General features: G+C 35.2%; 1 protein-coding gene across 1 annotated transcript in view; it reads left to right on the plus strand.

The window, feature by feature from the left end:
* The window catches only part of LOC306861962 (unconventional myosin-Vb-like), a 63,225-nt gene that overhangs the window by 593 nt on the left and 45,302 nt on the right, over positions 1 to 17,330 (plus strand). The window contains exons 2-4 of the mRNA XM_079404517.1: positions 11,534 to 11,644; positions 12,498 to 12,669; positions 15,013 to 15,157. Coding sequence (XP_079260643.1) covers positions 11,534 to 11,644; positions 12,498 to 12,669; positions 15,013 to 15,157 — 428 coding nt within the window. The remainder of the gene's footprint in view (positions 1 to 11,533; positions 11,645 to 12,497; positions 12,670 to 15,012; positions 15,158 to 17,330) is intronic.

Raw genomic sequence — 17,330 nt, forward strand, 5'->3', positions numbered from 1 at the left:
AACAACGCGAAGCGCCTTCACCAATCTTCAATCTTCGTTTAATGTAGCGTGACTAACAGTTAGCTTGAAATCTTTTAATTAATCTCAAAACATCATAAAAGCTCACAAAAGGTAATATTCAACTATTTGACGCCCTGCAGTTCTGCTTAACTGCCTTTAACTTCCTATAAAATACAGGGAAGTATCGCTGACAGGTGTGTGTTTCTGTTGGTTTCGGTCTGTAGGTAGTTTTTTTTAGTATAGTAAGTTAATTGGTACAAACGACTGGAAAAAGTCATAAACTTAGCAGTTATGCCTTGTAATTCCACAAATATGAACATTTTATTTATTTGTTATTTTACAGGGGGAAAGCTAGCTGTAAATATCATTTTACAGATTAGGAAATACCTTGGTATAGCCTCATATTTATGGTCACATAGTAGTGCTGCAGGTGACTCAGTCTTCCCAAGTTGTTTGGGCTTGTATGCAAAATTTAAAAAAAGAAATTCTTCATCAGTCTACAGCCGTGGACAGACTGTTCAGTTCAGTCCGGTTCTCACAGTCACCATAAGGGTGGATTCATATTACACCAGTTCAGCCCCTTATATTGCCTTTGTGTTCTGGTATTGTTCAGATATTTTGCCCTAAAAGTGTTCCACAGCTTTCAGGTCGTATTATTAGCTTGTGTGCTGTTATCTCAACAATCATAAAAAGGCCAAACCAGTGATGTCATCATAACTACCCTGCCCATGTGTGTCATCGATTACACTGAGAACAAATACTATTGAATGGACAGCCAGGCATTTTTCCAGTGTAGGCCACTGGTTCAGGCATTATCCTTATTTAACTGGATTTTTTTATTTATTTTTTTAAACACCCAAAGTCATCTGTTGCAACCCCCTCTTTCTCATCTCCTAATTAATCTTAATAATCTGCTGATTGATAATCTGTATGGAGGACCAAGGAACAAATTTACCATCTTTTTTTTTTTTCTTAGACGAACTTGCTTTTATTAAATAAGCTGTATATCTAATATAATCATCTCATTTAAAGACGAAAAGTAGAAGATGTGCATCTAAACATACTTTAAAACACATTTTGAATGACAGATAATTTTATTAATTGTTTTAAATTGCATTGTATTGTTTAATGCTGAGTGTGTAAGTTACTATTGGTGCTTTTCCACTGCATGGTATGGCACGGTACGGTTCACTTTTGGGGGGTTTTCCAATAACTAAACGGCAGTGGAAACGCAAACCGTGCCGAGTCGTACCATGCAGTAGATTTTGGAGCTTTGTGTCTTTCTTTGGTTATTGCTCTCAGAAAGAGGATTAGTTTGGGGCACAATGCATGCCTGCCGAAGTTTCGACCCCCCCCCCCCCCCCCCTTTAGTGGGAGGTTTTGTTGAATTGACCCCAACACAACCTAGATTTGTTGGTGTGGACAAAAAGAGTCTCTAGCCCCAAGTAGACTTACTTGTGAGCAGTCTTTTCTTCTGTTGTGCTGTTTCAACAAAAACACCCCTTTTCTATTTTCGTTCTCTGTACTTCTTGTTGTATTCTATGGTCTTCTGTTCCCGTTACAGCATCTCCTTGATTAAACCATATGTTATGTCACCGTTGAGGTCTCTCAGTGCCTCGGGGCAGGTAAACAAGTCGTGTGCAGGTCCAGGGGGAGTGGAGCATTGGGCTGGATGTGCGTTCACACTCCATTCACTCATGGCTCGGTTAATGCCACTGCTCAAGTAACTGATGCAGAAACATGAGTCTCTATGAGGGATGGAGAGAGCAATCTGAGAGCACTATTAATTGTAAAGTTCATGCACGTTTTTGAGTTAAAAAAGTACCTTTCTGAGTACCAGTATAACGTAATTTGAATTACGGCAGGTTAAAAAATGGTTTATGACCGATTCTTGTTGTAACATCCCTGACTCCATGAGCACAGCTCAAAGTTGTCCTATTATCCCAGTGATTACGAATGTAGTAGGCTACATAGAGAGTGATATTGCTTAAATATTGATGAATTAGTATTAAAATGTATTTAGATATTTTTCAGGATTTTTACAATGTTTTGGATATTACAATATTTATAGAGTTTTTATATTTTTTTTTATTTGGGTTATTATTTTTTGAATAAACCATTACTTCAACCAAAAAGATGGTTAGAATATTAGAATAAATATTTACAAAATAAATAAAACAAAAATCAAGGTAAAAAATAATCAAGGCATGTTATTCACTAAATGAACACAATAATAATATTAAATCATTAAATTTAAATGCATATGATATTTCATAATAAATATAAATAATAATATTAATGTTTTAAATTAGTTTTAAAATGATAAATATAGTAAAGCAAAATTGTTAAAACAAATGTATTGTAAATTTACAATATCTCTAAATGCTTTTACCTTCATGCATTTGGCAGATGCTTTTGTCCAAGTTGACACTGCATTCCAGGTACATGTATTATCAGACCTTGCTTTTCTTGAGATTAGAGCTTATGACCTTGGTGTTGCTAGTGCTGTGCTCTACTGTTTGAGCTACATCAAGGCAATGCAACATAGCCTCCCAATTAGTTTTTATTGTGTCCATATACAGAATTGGGAAAAGGGGTGAAATGAAACATTTATTTGGTGCACCTGCTCTCCTCCTTTTACTTGTCATTGATTTAACCGGAAGTCTCCCAGGGCAGCTCACCTGTTAACCCCTGCTTCTAAGCCCCCACTCCTGATCCATCACAGTCAGGTACTGGTGTCAGATTTCACAGTGATTCAGACAATCGACCAGTTATTCCTGGACAGTAGTCAGGGCAAAGATCACAGGTTGAAAAGAAAAAAGTGTGACGCGTTCTCCAGGAAACACCTGATCTTTCCCTGTAGGGCTTTTGTGAGTGTGTTGCCATTGATCAAGGTGTGGCTAGAGACAGAGCTTTGTACTAACCCTTTACCCTGTAGCCTAAAGGGAAAGTCTGGAGAATCCAGTGAAACCTGAGACTTCCTGACATCGATCATTCCCAAGCGGAAATATACTTGGGATGTAAGAGAAGTTTATTTCTAGTAATTACTGTTATTCATAAATGTGAATAAATGTTTTTAGCTTTCCATTCAAGCAGTCTTTGAAGTCAACATGAATTCACTGATGTCAATATTTAATGCTGTTCTTTTATGAATGTATCGATGCATTATATTCCAAAGAAAATAATTTGACTTCAGAATTTTTCTTCAAATGTAATTTCTAATTTTGAATTAAATTAGCATCCAAACTTTCGACTGTATGATTTGAGTTCGGAAAGTATCTTATGGTAACCAAGACTGCAGTTACAGTATAATCAAAATACAGTAAAAGCAGTAATATTGTGAAATATTACAATTCAATTTTATTCCCACTTTTATATCTTTTCAAGTGTAATTTATTTATTGAATTTTCAGCAGCCATTACTCTAGTCTTCAGTGTCTCACAATCCTGTAGAAATCATTATAGTATGCTGATTTGATGCTCAAGAAACACTTATTATTGTTATTAGAGTGTTGAAAATAGTTATGCTCCTCTGTTTTTTTTTAATGTGGAAACCATGATGCATTTGTTTTTCAGGGTTCTTTGATGAAAATGCATTTATTTGAAATGGAAATCTTTTGTAACATTATACATGTCTTTTTACCGTCTCTTTTTTGGAAAATTTCCTTGCATCTTTGCTGGAAAAAAATATACAGACCCTAAATGTTTGAATGGTAATATAAATGATAAAATACTGTAAATATTCTGTTTTACTCTGAAATACACCACATTATGAAGTAGGTTGCGAATTAAGTTTCATGTTGACTTTAAAGGTGAAATATGTTGTTTTTATGCCACTGGTGGAATTTGGCGCATTAAGTTGTTTCCAGACAGGTTTTCAAAACATTACTGATCTTTCTGCATTGTTTAGACGAACGGGTAGCTCTGGTTAGCAAAAGTGCATTTAATATTTGAGGACAAATATATTCCTTAACCACAGTTTTCAGACCCAGTTTTACAGTGCATTTTGTGTTACCATTTGTTATGATCCTTTGATCTCTCTTTTTAACCAAAATCAAATCAGTACAGCTGCTGCAAACGCTCATAGCTCAGTTTAAAAGCTGACGTGGATCCAGGCCTCTTCGTTATGCAGCTACAAGAAACCGTGCAAAACCAGTCACACAGGTTTCACCTCAATTCCTCATTAACTCCCTCCCACTACAACAACTTTTCCACTCTTTATCAGTGGCCTTCATTACAGTGTCCTTCAAGCCCAACAAATCACACTGAGAGCTCGCACTCGGCTGAGATAATGAAACAAAAGCATCAAACTTCTTCACAGACAGTTGAATTGTTTGACTGCTTGTATTATTAATGTTGTAGCACACACATATACATATAAATGATGCAGTTTGGCCACTTTTGTTGAGGTGAGTGCTGTGTGACAGTCATTCCTGTATCTTGGTAGCAAGGCTGTCCACTTGTAAATGACCCTGACAAACTCCGGGTCCATCTCATTATGGTTTCACTTTGAATTACCACTGTGTATGAAATGTGCTATATAAATAAACTTGCCTTGCCTATGGTGGCAGCAAATGCATTGGAACAATTAGCAAAGCAGTCAGGCTCACACGATGACAGGATGAGGTGTGGAATGGCATGCATGCTAAACACACCAAAGACAGTTTCTAGCCTGGTTAATGGTTTCCCTTCTTGGCTTTTATTAGAGATTCCGTCACTGCTTCTTCATGTAGTATCAGCTTTTATGGTTCAAAGATCATACCTGTTTCAGCTGATTGATTTTTCCATTTGAGCTTTGTCATGCATACTACTTCAGTTTGTGTTCTGAGTATTTGTGAGAAATCCAGAATGGGGGTTAACAATAGGGAGATTAAAAGTAAGACAGTTGTCTCTATTAGACATACAAAAATGCCACTGCATGAAAGAAGACATGCCATATATATATATATATATATATATATATATATATATATATATATGTATGCCATATCATTTTATTTTTTTTGGCCAATTATTTTCTTCAAAATACCTTATTTTGTGTTCCACAAGAAAGAACAACATACAGAAAGCCATACATTCTTGGGATGACATTCGAGTATATGATTTTGGGGTGAGCTATGCTTAAATAATGGATTTCAAGTGTGAGAACCCCATAAAGAGTTTTTCAGAACCCTTTTTCTGATACTGTACTCCACCGTACATTCTTTAGAATTCCCGTCACTTCAATGCACTCATTTTCCATGCCAGTTTTTCAGGACTCACAGGAAATAGTTGATGAGCAAGTTTCTCTCTGAGGAACCAGTATTAATTAATCCATGTGAAAATCCCTGTGAATAACTGAGTCCATTATAGAAGCTTATTAGTATAATAATTCTACTTTATATTAAAGGGATAGTTCACCCAAAACTAAATTCTGTCATTAATTACTCACCCTCATGTCCTTCCAAACCCGTAAAACCTTCATTCAACTTTAGAACACAAATTAAGGTATTTTTGATGAAATCTGAGAGCTATCTAATCCTACATAGACAGCAACGCAACTACCCCGTTCAAGGCCCAGAAAAGTAGTAATGACATCATTAAATTAGACCATGTCACATCAGCGGTTCAACCTTAATGTTTTGAAGCAACGAGAATATTTTGTGTGCAAAGACAAATATCTTCATTTGTGTTCCGAAGATGAACGAAGGTCTTACGGGTTTGGAAACACATGAGAGTGAGTAAATAATGACAGAATTTTCATTTTTGGGTGAACTATCAGGCATCCTAACACAAATGTATAGATGAAGTGCTCTTTATTGAAGACACCATTAACAATGTGTAGTGTGTAAGAGACACTCCCAGTTGGTTCTAATCATGTGTTAGCATGTTGCTAAACTAATATTATTTTATTTGGATGAAACTATTATGCGTCAGTAGTACTTTCTAATCTGCATTCCCTCAATTTAATTTAATAGGTTTGTTGCAATGCATTGTTGGACATTATGTGTGAAGCATATAGGTTTCTTAGATGACGGTATGTAATTGTCATTAGAAGATCCAGTCTTTTTATGGTGTCAGTTGTTATGATGTCATAATATGTGCTCAGGCGGATGATGTAGCCGCTACAAACTGTCAAAACGTTAATCTTATCCCTAATCTTACATAATCTGCCAATCATGCATTCTTCCCCTTTAACTGAATTCTACCACACCAAACATTACAGTCAGTATTGACTGGACACAGTTTTGATGGGGAATTTATTTTTGTATCTCTGTGTTTTTCAAAATAGGACATGCTCAGCACTGGAGCACAAAGTGATATTAATTAGTGTTAATTAATTAATTAATTATATGAAAGGGGGCCAGGGGCCCAACCTAAAACAAAGCTAGGACCAAAATGGACTCTCTTGTTTCATTGGACTTCACCCCTCCTCCTGAGTCTATAGTGTGGTTCTTTATGTTGTCATTGTATTGGTAATGAGGCATTTGTTCATTCTCCATGTTCATAAACATAGAATTAAGCCTCAGTTTATGTCATGTGGCATATGATTTTACCACATACAATGTGATTTTTTGTCCAGCATTTATGACCATGGCCATATCAACCTCATCATCTGTAATCTCCACAAAAGTAGTGATAAAATCAGTATTTTTAATATGTTTAGATTAGGAAATTAGTTTTTCTGTATATAAGCTGTAATTCTACATTGTGTCAAATATTGTCCATCAAACATTATACAGGCATTGTATTTTAAATGATTTTCATCATATAATATCCAAAAACTACTTGCACAGTGTGATATATTTCATCACATCTATTTAAACAAATATGTTTGTCATGTATCATTACTGTAAATTTGAATTATGTTAATTAACCCAGTTACTACAATGCTGATCTGAAAGCACTTCTGTAATGCTATGCCCTTAGGTATAATGGTCTAATGAGCTGATATTTTGTTTACAAGTCTTCACTGTACAGTAAGTACAACCCTGTAACTGTTGTTACTTCCTTGACAACATAGAAAATCACCCAGGCCTCTTGTCACAATCCTCCGCTGAGCCTGTCATAATAGATTCCCATGTTTTGTCATCAGAGAAAGATTTACAAGCCAAATAAGCAGATGGTTTTGCGCAGCACCATTTGCATGTGGCCTACTCTACTGAAACACCCCTATATTAGGGCAACTGAGAAACTAATGAGGCCAAAGCATCATATTTCATTTTTTTCATTTTAATTTTGCTTTCTGTACACACGCTCATCTGTGGAGTTCCTCTGCCGTTTGTACCTAAAGCTTTCAAAAGTATAGTTAACAGGTTTTATTGCAGAATGTCCCAGCTGCAGCTGCTCTTTTCCATAGAACAAAAGTGAATGTAGACCACAGCTGTCGGTGAATAACATATTTCTGGCTGTTTTTCACACTATGGCTTCATACAATTTGGTAGCCTATATAGTACACAACACTTTGTACTTACTGGAGCTTGGCATCCTTGTTAGTTATTGAAGAAATGCCAATAAAATGACTTAAAACATCAACAAAACATCAAAAATGTTGTGAGGGATAATTTTCATTTTTAGATGAACTGTCCCTTTAAATGTGTGAAGTCTATTATATCAAGAGAGTTTCCCAAAAGTGTTTACTTTAGCATGAGGCTCCAGTAATTATCAGAGGTGATGCAGGTTTTCATGGGATAAGGCACATAGGCACATTTGCTTATCACACCTGTCCCAGATTCCTCGTACCTGCATAGAGTTCCTGAAATGTCTGTGGTGTCTGTTTTGAATATTGTCGAATGGGCAGGTTTCCAGGATTTGTCTATTGAATCTTTTTTCTTCTGACAGTTAAAACAGGTCAGTTTTGATCTGTATCAGCAATTATAGATTGCTCAGGTATAATCCCAGCAGTTAAGTCATTATTCTTTGTGTCCAGCACAAAGGTTTAGTCAAAGGTAGTGCCACAAATTAAGTCCAATTACACAGCACAATCCTAAATGACAGGACTTCCTTTATTATTTAGATGCTGTTCAGACTTGTAGGGTTTTTATTTTTACAAAGGCCACTAGATACATACTTGTGCACCAAAGTGGCATTTTTGATTAGATTAAAAACCATATTTCAGAGAATTTATGCAACTGTTGTGCTAAACCACATCTTGTCTTGACTTTGAAATGCAAGACTTATTGCCCTTTGCGATGTACTGACAAACATACTTTTTTTTTTAATGAAATCATAAACCGAATATGGCTATCGTTTTACATTTTTAATTTAATTTAATTTTTTTTAATTTAACATTTTTATCACTATACCTTTCAAAATTAAGGGTTGGTAAGTTTTCTAAAATATTTTTGAAAAAGTTCTGTTTTGCACACCAAGGCTGTATCTATTGGATCAAAAAGACAGTAAAACAATACGTTATGATATTACAATTAAAAAAAAAAAAAAAAAAGATCCCCCATTTTCCATTTTAATATATTCTAAAATTTATTTCTGTAATGTCAAAGCTGAATTTTCAATCTTCAAAGTCCTATGAGCTTTCAGAAATCATTCTAATAATATACTGATTTTTTATGCTCAAGAAATATTTCTTATTATTATCAAACTTGAAAACTTTTGTGCTGCTTGATATTTTTGTTCCAACCAGGATAATTCTTTTATGGATTCTTTAATTAATGGAAAGTTCAAAAGAACAACAATTATTTTAAATAGATTTTTTTTTCTTACATTATAAACATCTTGATCAATTTAATGAGTTCTTGCGGTTATGTTTCTTTATATTTTTTTTATGACTATTTTTTAATCTTACTGCAGATTCTTGAAAGTTGCACTTTATTACTTATTCCTAAAAATAAATGCTGCTTGTTTTGAAATTATGTAATGTGCGCCGTCATTCATACATTTTTAAGAAGTTGACTAAATCATCTTACAGTCACAGCATTTACAATTTCTTTTGTCTTCCAAATATCTATAAATTATAAATACCATCTGCCACTGTCTAGCAAATTGTTACTCGCTGGTTGCTATCACTGGACCCTTGAGGGGGCAGCTTACTTGTTTTCCACTTCCATGAAAATTATGCAGTGCGCCAAAAAGTTTAAGATGAGTCTGTACCATCAGCTCTTATTATCATCAAGCTACTTGCGTCTCTTGAGCCCTTTGAACAGCCTTAACGCTACACTGAAACATTATAAGTTTGTGTGATGTAACAGACTGCAAAGCCAGACAGGACCCCTGCTGTTCGATCAAAATATCCGTTTCCGCTGTGTCTTGGTGAATTTCACTGTTCGCTCCATTTTTCTTTGTATTTCTGCCTGAAGCACAGCACAGACTCCTAAAAAGGAGACATTCTGTGTTCAGTACATCCCGCCATTTCACTCATCTCGGTTAAAGTACGTCCCCCATTGTGTCAGACCAGATCAGATGAGCCCGAACTCTAAAGCTGGATATACACCATGCAGTTTTTTGTCAGACTGTATGATGATCCCAGTAAGATATTGGCATTCAGTCAGGCTGTGGTTGTGACTTGTAGAAATTTAGGCTTTGTCATATCTTTGTTTAAATCAGGTGTGATCACATTCACAACACTCAAGAATAACAAAAATCACCTCTTTTCCCTGCATACAATTCATTTTAGACCGGGATGCACGTGCTTTCTGCAACTAACTCCATGTGAAACTGTAACATGGGTAATATCAGAGCAGCACACTCAAATTCAGCACCCGATTCAGTAGTATCTGCAGTATCTCTCACTCCGCCTCTAACTAGGATTGAAAACGCTGTTGTCAGCTGGGAAGTCTCTGATATGGAGCGACTTCAATGAAGAAGACTGTGCAAAGTTCAGATGTAACGGGAAGGACTAAGGTGTCTTTTCCACAGTACTGTACACCGTTGAGGGCGGCTTCTGTTTGTTTGACATTAAACCAAACTCTTTTATATTTCCCAATTCCCATTCATTTAATGGGTATTTTACATTTATGTTTTAAAATTGTCTTATTCTCAGCACTATGCCAGTGAATAGCTATGCCAGTTTTTGGTATGTTTATAGTGTCACATGATAAATTGGTACCATATTGTTTGTGTTCTAATAATTTAATATCACTGTTAAATATAATCTTTAGCGAATCTTAAAACGAACATCCATTTTTCATATTGTATTATGATTTTGTAATGGCTAAATTCATGTGCATTTGCAATTTTAATATTCATAATTTACTGATCGTCAACGATATTGCTGAAGTCATTTTTTGCATGCTGGTTTCGGACAGCATTTTAAAATTGATGCAGTGCTATAGGTAAAGTGACAACTGAACGTTTTGTCGTCATTTGCTCAACCTTATGTTGTTTTAAACCTGTATGACTTTCCTCTGTAGAGCAAAAAAGATATTTTGAAGAAAACAAACCATTTTGGTGACCGTTGACCAAAAAAACACTGAAACATTCTTCAGAATATGTTCTTTTATGTTGCTCAGAGGAAAATAAGTCATACAAGTTTGGAAAGACACCAGGAAGACCATTTTCCTCTTTGGCTCAAATATCCCTTATATTGTTCATCCCAGTTCCAATGGGATGATTGAAGACTTTATATCAGTGTTTGACTGGTTGCTGCTTAATTTGAGAGCATGATTTATTAGTTAAGAATCTATTAAAGCTCGTCATACAGAGTTGTGGAGGATTTAGCGACTGAATGCGTTTCTAATAAACTTGCAGCTCTTTAAGCGGCTTATACCCACTGAGTTTCTTTTGTGGATTTTTTGAAGGCCAAGAGCTGTGTTCTTTACACAGAGATCGTCAGTGAAAACTGCCTTCAGGAGAGAAAACGGCACTCTCTCATTACATACTCTTAGCCTTCAGCTTGCTTTCAGTTTATCACCAACACACAAATGTTGAGACACTGAGAGCAGAAGCCAAAATGGTATATCATTTAGTGGTATATTATTTTTCTTTGATCCATGACTCTCTTACTTGGCTAAAGCTCAAGGCTAACAGGAAGGGAATTCACCTCCATTAGTCCTTTGCTGGGTACTGCAAACCCCTGTCTGAGTCATGATGGCCAACTGTCCAGCAGCTATTAATATATTTGCTAGAATACTACTTGAATACATCCAGCAGTTGATTCAAACCATATCAGATTGTCTCATTTTTCAGGGCAGACAACCTCAAACACGTACGCATCCCATTTGAGAAATGTTCTTCTCTAAATAACATGGAGCAGCATTTTATCTGAAGGATATGCCAAATTCTGCAAACATAGTTTATCTCTCATTTATCTCTGTTAATTTTTCTGCCTGTACTGCTGATCCTCCAATTATATACAGAGTCTGCTGATAAAAGCATTTCAGCTCTTGTGTATTCAGCTTTATTCAGTTTTGCCTGTTCCTCACTGGGAAGATGAATCACCACTTGGGTTATTGTCTTCTGACATAAGCAAAACCATCATTGCATGTTCATATTACAGTATATCGGCAAACACAGATGTGTTGCTTTCATATGTGTTGATTGAGCTTATAGTGGGATTTCAGTGGTTTCTTTTATTTAAGTGGTTTTCATCTGTTTTTCAGTACACCCGGGTTTGGATCCCTGACCCAGATGATGTTTGGAAGGCAGCTGAAATCATCAAGGATTATAAGGAGGGAGACACAGTGCTTCATCTCAAATTAGAAGATGAATCGGTAAGCAAAAACCTCCCATTTATCTTTCACCAACAAATCTAGCATGAGCTTTAATGACTTGCTTTATTGGTACATAAATAAAAAAAAAATGCAAAATTGTTTGTTGAAATATTGAAATGGTGTATGTTTATTGCAGTCTATTTTTTAAAAATATTTTTAGATTAATTTTCATAGATTAGAATCAAAAGACTGGCTGGGTCTAGGAAGAGTAAAACAAAACAACAACGACAACAACAAAAAAGATCAAATCTGTACAAAAAAAGCATTTGAAAAGTAGCAAAAATACATTAAGACGTAGTTAAAGAATTGCAAGAAATTTTTATTTGACTTTCATATATAAATAGAAAAATGTGCCCCTATAGTTGACAAAATCAGATTAATTTTTTCTGTTCAGGCTACAAAACAACTACCGTAAAAGTGATTTTTAAGCAGACTGAACAATACTGGGTTTAAAATCTCAGTCATGACACAGCAATTGTGAACTAAACCAGACCTAATGCTTCCTGAATTAGTCTGGGTTTCACCATACTGAGGAAAGTGTGTCTTATGAATTATTAATGATGTTTTGGTGTGCAAGAAGCACAGGCCCTGAGAGGGAAGGTTGTACGCCATATTCTCGAGTGTATTATCAAAAAACAATGTTGGGGAAACCTAAATAAACCAGTAGATGAAATAAAGATCAGCATAACTTATTGAAGCTCTTGTGCCTGTAATGCATTACCAACACTCTCAGTCTGCCAAAAGACACTTTTTGACTCTTGAAGCCTGTGGAGTTACTTGACATTGAAGTTTGAATCCAATCAATTTCTAATCTACGGTTTCTTCTTAATGGCATTACTGTCTCTATTCCTAGACGTTAGAATATTCCATTGGTCCCAAAGACAATGCACTTCCATTTCTTCGGAATCCTGATATTCTGGTGGGAGAGAATGACCTCACGGCTCTCAGCTACCTCCACGAGCCTGCTGTGCTCCACAACCTCAAGGTTCGCTTCCTGGAGTCTAATCACATTTACACCTACTGCGGTAAGTCAGCGTGCATGTGTTTTAAAGAGAATGGCTGTGATATATTGGTCATTTTAATATTTATTTTTTATTTATTTGTGTTTAAATTACTTTAAATTTGTCCTATTATGATTTCAGGGATTGTGAGTAAATACATTTTAAAAGTAATTTTAGCTATTCTTTTTGTAGGCTCTGTGTCTCATTTTCTATCAAGGCTAGTTTATTTAGGATATATTGGGCCAGTTTTACTAACTCCTTGTGCCAGCACAAACCGTCTTTTGCCGTTAAAATTGTGCTGTCAGGTTTTACAAAAGACGCGCAGTGAGAAATTAGCGCTGAAAAGGCGTAAACAGTTATTTTTGCACCTGACCTTATTGAATATGCATTTGTAGGAGTTTCCCTTTCAGACGCAAAATTTCTGGGAGGAGAGTATTCAAATAAATCACGCAATGTGTTTTACTAACGCTTGCGCTCGTCAAATTACTGCCATTTGCACCATTATTTAACGCCCCCAAAAAAGCATGTCTTAAACTATTTGGCGCTTGAAATGGCTTAAATTATTGTTCCTAGGAGGAGGCACCACAGAGAACGGGGAGCGCATGATAGAAGGGAGAGGATTTTTTCCACATGTATACACGCCTTTTATTTCCTGAAGCAAATTAAAAATAACCTGGCTTGGCAATAGATTAATATATTAATGCTTAGAAGAACACATTATCTGAACATATATCGTTTGCCAAGCCAGTTATTTTTAATTTGCTTCAGGAAATAAAAAGCGACTTGGAACCCTCAACTAGGAGTCACGCAATACCAGGTCTATGAAAACTTCTAGCAAACCTTCATTTTTTGGTTCTTTTCGACGTACTGTGGCTCCTTTATTTCTTTATTCTTTGTTTGCAACTACGCTAATTTGCACAGTGCTTGGTATATTGTGTTGGTCGATATGTAAATGAGATCTTGCATTTCTGTTCTTTCATTTGCGCATTGTTAGTAAACCACCTGCAGAAATTTCCCCTCCCATTAGCGCTGTTTTCGAATTGCGCTCTCGCGCTAATTTGCCCTGTTTGGTAAAACTGGCCCATTATGTCATACACAATGGTAAATTCATAGTGCTTTAGTAAAGCATGCAAAAGAGAAAAGAAAACAAAGACATAAAGTCAATTTTAATATAATTTAACATATTAATGTTTAATTAAATGTAACAAAATAATTTATATAACTGCATAAAAATGAATAACGGAAGAATAAGAAAAAATGACAAATATTTAAAAGAACAAAAAGGAAAGAAAACTAATTTAAAGAGAAAAAAGATTTTTTTTTTTTTCATTTTATTTGAGCTGTTTCATAATTGTTATATTGACCATTAGGGGTGCCGCCTTTAGGTATCACAATCCATAATTTTAAAAGTATTATTTAGATCATTTAGTTACTATGATAATAAAATATTCATTGACTTCCAATGACATTTTTAAATCTCCTGCAGTTGTTGTTCTATCCTCCCAGATTTTTTTAATGATGAATATCTTACTCTACATAGTTTTACCTCAATTTTAAATGTGGTGAATATCCTAGTTTCATTGTACTTTCACTCTTCATTGTATCTTGTGAGACAGATTTTGGTTTCTTGAATGGGGTTCTCTGGGCTTATTGCAAATGCTTCTCGCCAACTGTAAATATGGTAATTGCATATCCAGGGTCAACAGGCTTTACTGGAGAGGAACAAAGACAACAACTCTGTTTAGTCAACACTCATTACATTCAGGGTTTCTATTAGTAACTGTCTCTATGACAGCATGCCCTTGTTAATAGGTTGTTGAATTTTGGGTTTACTTTTTGTCTGTGGGTGTGTTTAGTTCTTCTAAAAAAAAGAAAGGATGTGACCTCTCAGGCAATCAGAAATAGTGTATCTGCTGTTTTGCATGCACCTAGGCCATGGTCATACAGTCTCACAGATATTTAATGTCTGAAGTCCGCCCAGCTGTCGTTTGTCTTGTTTTATTGTTGTTTCCGTCTGTTGTGTTTTGTAATGACTGAATGATTCCCATTATTGGCTCTGTCAGGTCACAACAATGCCTATTGCCTTATGATTCCTCTTTTATGTTTGTTCCTTTTTGCTTTCACAGACGTGTGTCTGTTTTGTGTTCGCTCTTTGAGGATGACCCATCATGCATTAATCTCATTTTGCTTTCTGTGTCATCATTCCAGTTTCCTGATATTTTAGCTGAGATTCATGAGCAAATATTTAATTAACTTGTTTATTTTATCAGTATCATCAAGATTTTGTCTTATTTAATTGATGTGATACTGTGTATCACCAATGCTGCACAGTTGTAGGTGTAAAGCTATATTAATCTCTCATTTTAGGGATCGTTCTGGTGGCCATCAACCCGTACGAGCAGCTTCATATCTATGGAGAAGAAGTCATCAATGCATACAGTGGCCAGAACATGGGGGACATGGACCCTCATATATTTGCGGTGGCAGAGGAAGCGTACAAACAGATGGCCAGGTTTGTATTTTTTCTTTTTTTTTTTTTTGTCCTAAAAAATGTTCATGGTGTTATAAAACGTTTTCAGCCATCTTAATAGCTTCAATCTTAACTACTCCCTCAAAATACAAGTCAACAAACCTAAAAACATAGTGCATTTCTGATTGGTTAATTAAATGGAGGAATTTTTTATTTTTTTTTTTGAAGGCAGTTAATGCTTTTATTCAGTAGGGATGCATTAAATGTACTAAAAGATACAGTAAAGAAATGTATAATGTTACAAAGGTTTCAATTTCTCATTTGATTTTAGAGAATCTTGGTAAAAGCCATTCCAAATTCTTGGAACAAGCAAGTTTATTAGCATCAAGCAAATGTTGAAGCTGTTTGTTAAGCTTAGTTGTTTTCTAATAAAGAGCTCAGGCTTCAGATCAGTGACTTCCACTGGCTGCAAACAGGAAATGACATCACTTGCTTTGAAAGCTGTGAGTAATCTGAAAGTTCAGCTTGACTCAATAATGGATAGAGTGGGCAGATAATCACAGTGCACACAACATCATTCTTCGAACCTTTGTATTTACATGTGTTTTTTGTTGTTGTTGTTGCATGAAACAAAAGACAAAGCCATTTGCACATCAGGTTTAAGCTGGAGCTAAACATCCCACGCCGAGACATTGTGACTTACTAATGACTTGTGAAACGCTGAAGCCCTAAATTAAGCTCAGGCAAAGGAGGGAAATATAAGGCAAGGCTTGTGGTCAGACTGTGCATTTGATAGTTTTTACACATGCCGGTTACACTGAATGGACAAGTCAATTGTTTAAGAGTGTCAAAGTGGCTCTTTGCTGCATTTAGGTTTTCCTGAGGTAGCTCCCCTGGGACGTGTGTGTCTAGTGCATATAGAACAACCAACAGCAACTGGTGTGGTTTAGATTGGAGGATTTTAACTGCATTTTTTTAGGGCAGTGAGGCTAGTCTCCCACAAGGAAAAAGCCAATTTTGATGTTTATTATCTCTTTCCCACACACCTGTTTTTTTGCTATGCACTGCAAAAAGTACCTGATCCATGTAAATTTATATAACATTTGATAATTTAAAATAAATATAAATTTCAGTAATTTGAATGTATATTTGGTGCTACTTTATATTAGGTGGCCTTAACGACTATGTACTTACATTTAAATTAATAATTTAATACAATGCACTTATTGTGTAAATACATTGTACTGTTTTTTTTTTTAAATACCTGAATGTAATTACATCTGTAATTAATTTCTGTAATTACATTTATAATTACACTGTTAACCCATCCTTGTACTTTAAAACGGCCTTAACCCTTGTGTTGTGTTCAAATACCTATAATACTTCTGGTGTTGTCGGCACCAATAGCCTCGTGGCTAGTTTGTCGACATATGGCTCAACTGCTCTCACGGCGACCCAAGTTCGAATCCCATCTCGAGGTCCTTTGCTGATCCCAGTCCCCTCTCTCCTCCCAGTAATTTCCTGTCATCTCTCTACTGTCCTATCTGAATAAAAAGGCATAAAAAGCCCATTTAAAAAAATTTTGGTGTTCCCAGTCAACACCAACAACAAATAGCTTATAAATCTCTTATGCAATTTTATCACCAAATATTGGTATCAGCCTTTTTATCTGCTTGTTTTCTTTCAGTTAGAACTAGTTTTGTGTTTATTTTTGGAACTATTTTTTGTAGGCCTCATTAATCTGAGATTACATAATTTTTACGTAAGTGAAAGAAGTGAAAAAATAATTATTTGTGGATAATTTTGTCAATGTTAAATAAAATATGAAAAAACTTGCACTTTTTCACACTAGCATGCTCTAATGTTTAACCAAATAGTTTTTTTAAATGCTTATATCTTGTAAAAAAAAAATAGTCAAGTCACCTTTTATTTATATAGCGCTTTTAACAATACAGATTGTCAAAGCACTTAACAGTATCAAATTGGAGGATAGAGTGTCAGTAATGTATAAAAATAAGGGGCCAGTTCTCCTCTGGCCAGGAGATAATTGTTTATTGTTTAATTATTGTTTTAATAAAAAATTTAAATGTATAAATGTATTATTTCTACTTTATATTGTTGCAATTTCTAACAATAGTATTATGTAGTTAGGTATTTTATTATATTTTTAGTTATTTTGTTTTATTTTTAGTTTTATTGTATTTAAGTCGAGGTC

This window comes from Barbus barbus (genome assembly GCF_936440315.1).
Source record: "Barbus barbus genome assembly, chromosome: 43".
Lineage (NCBI taxonomy): Eukaryota > Metazoa > Chordata > Actinopteri > Cypriniformes > Cyprinidae > Barbus > Barbus barbus.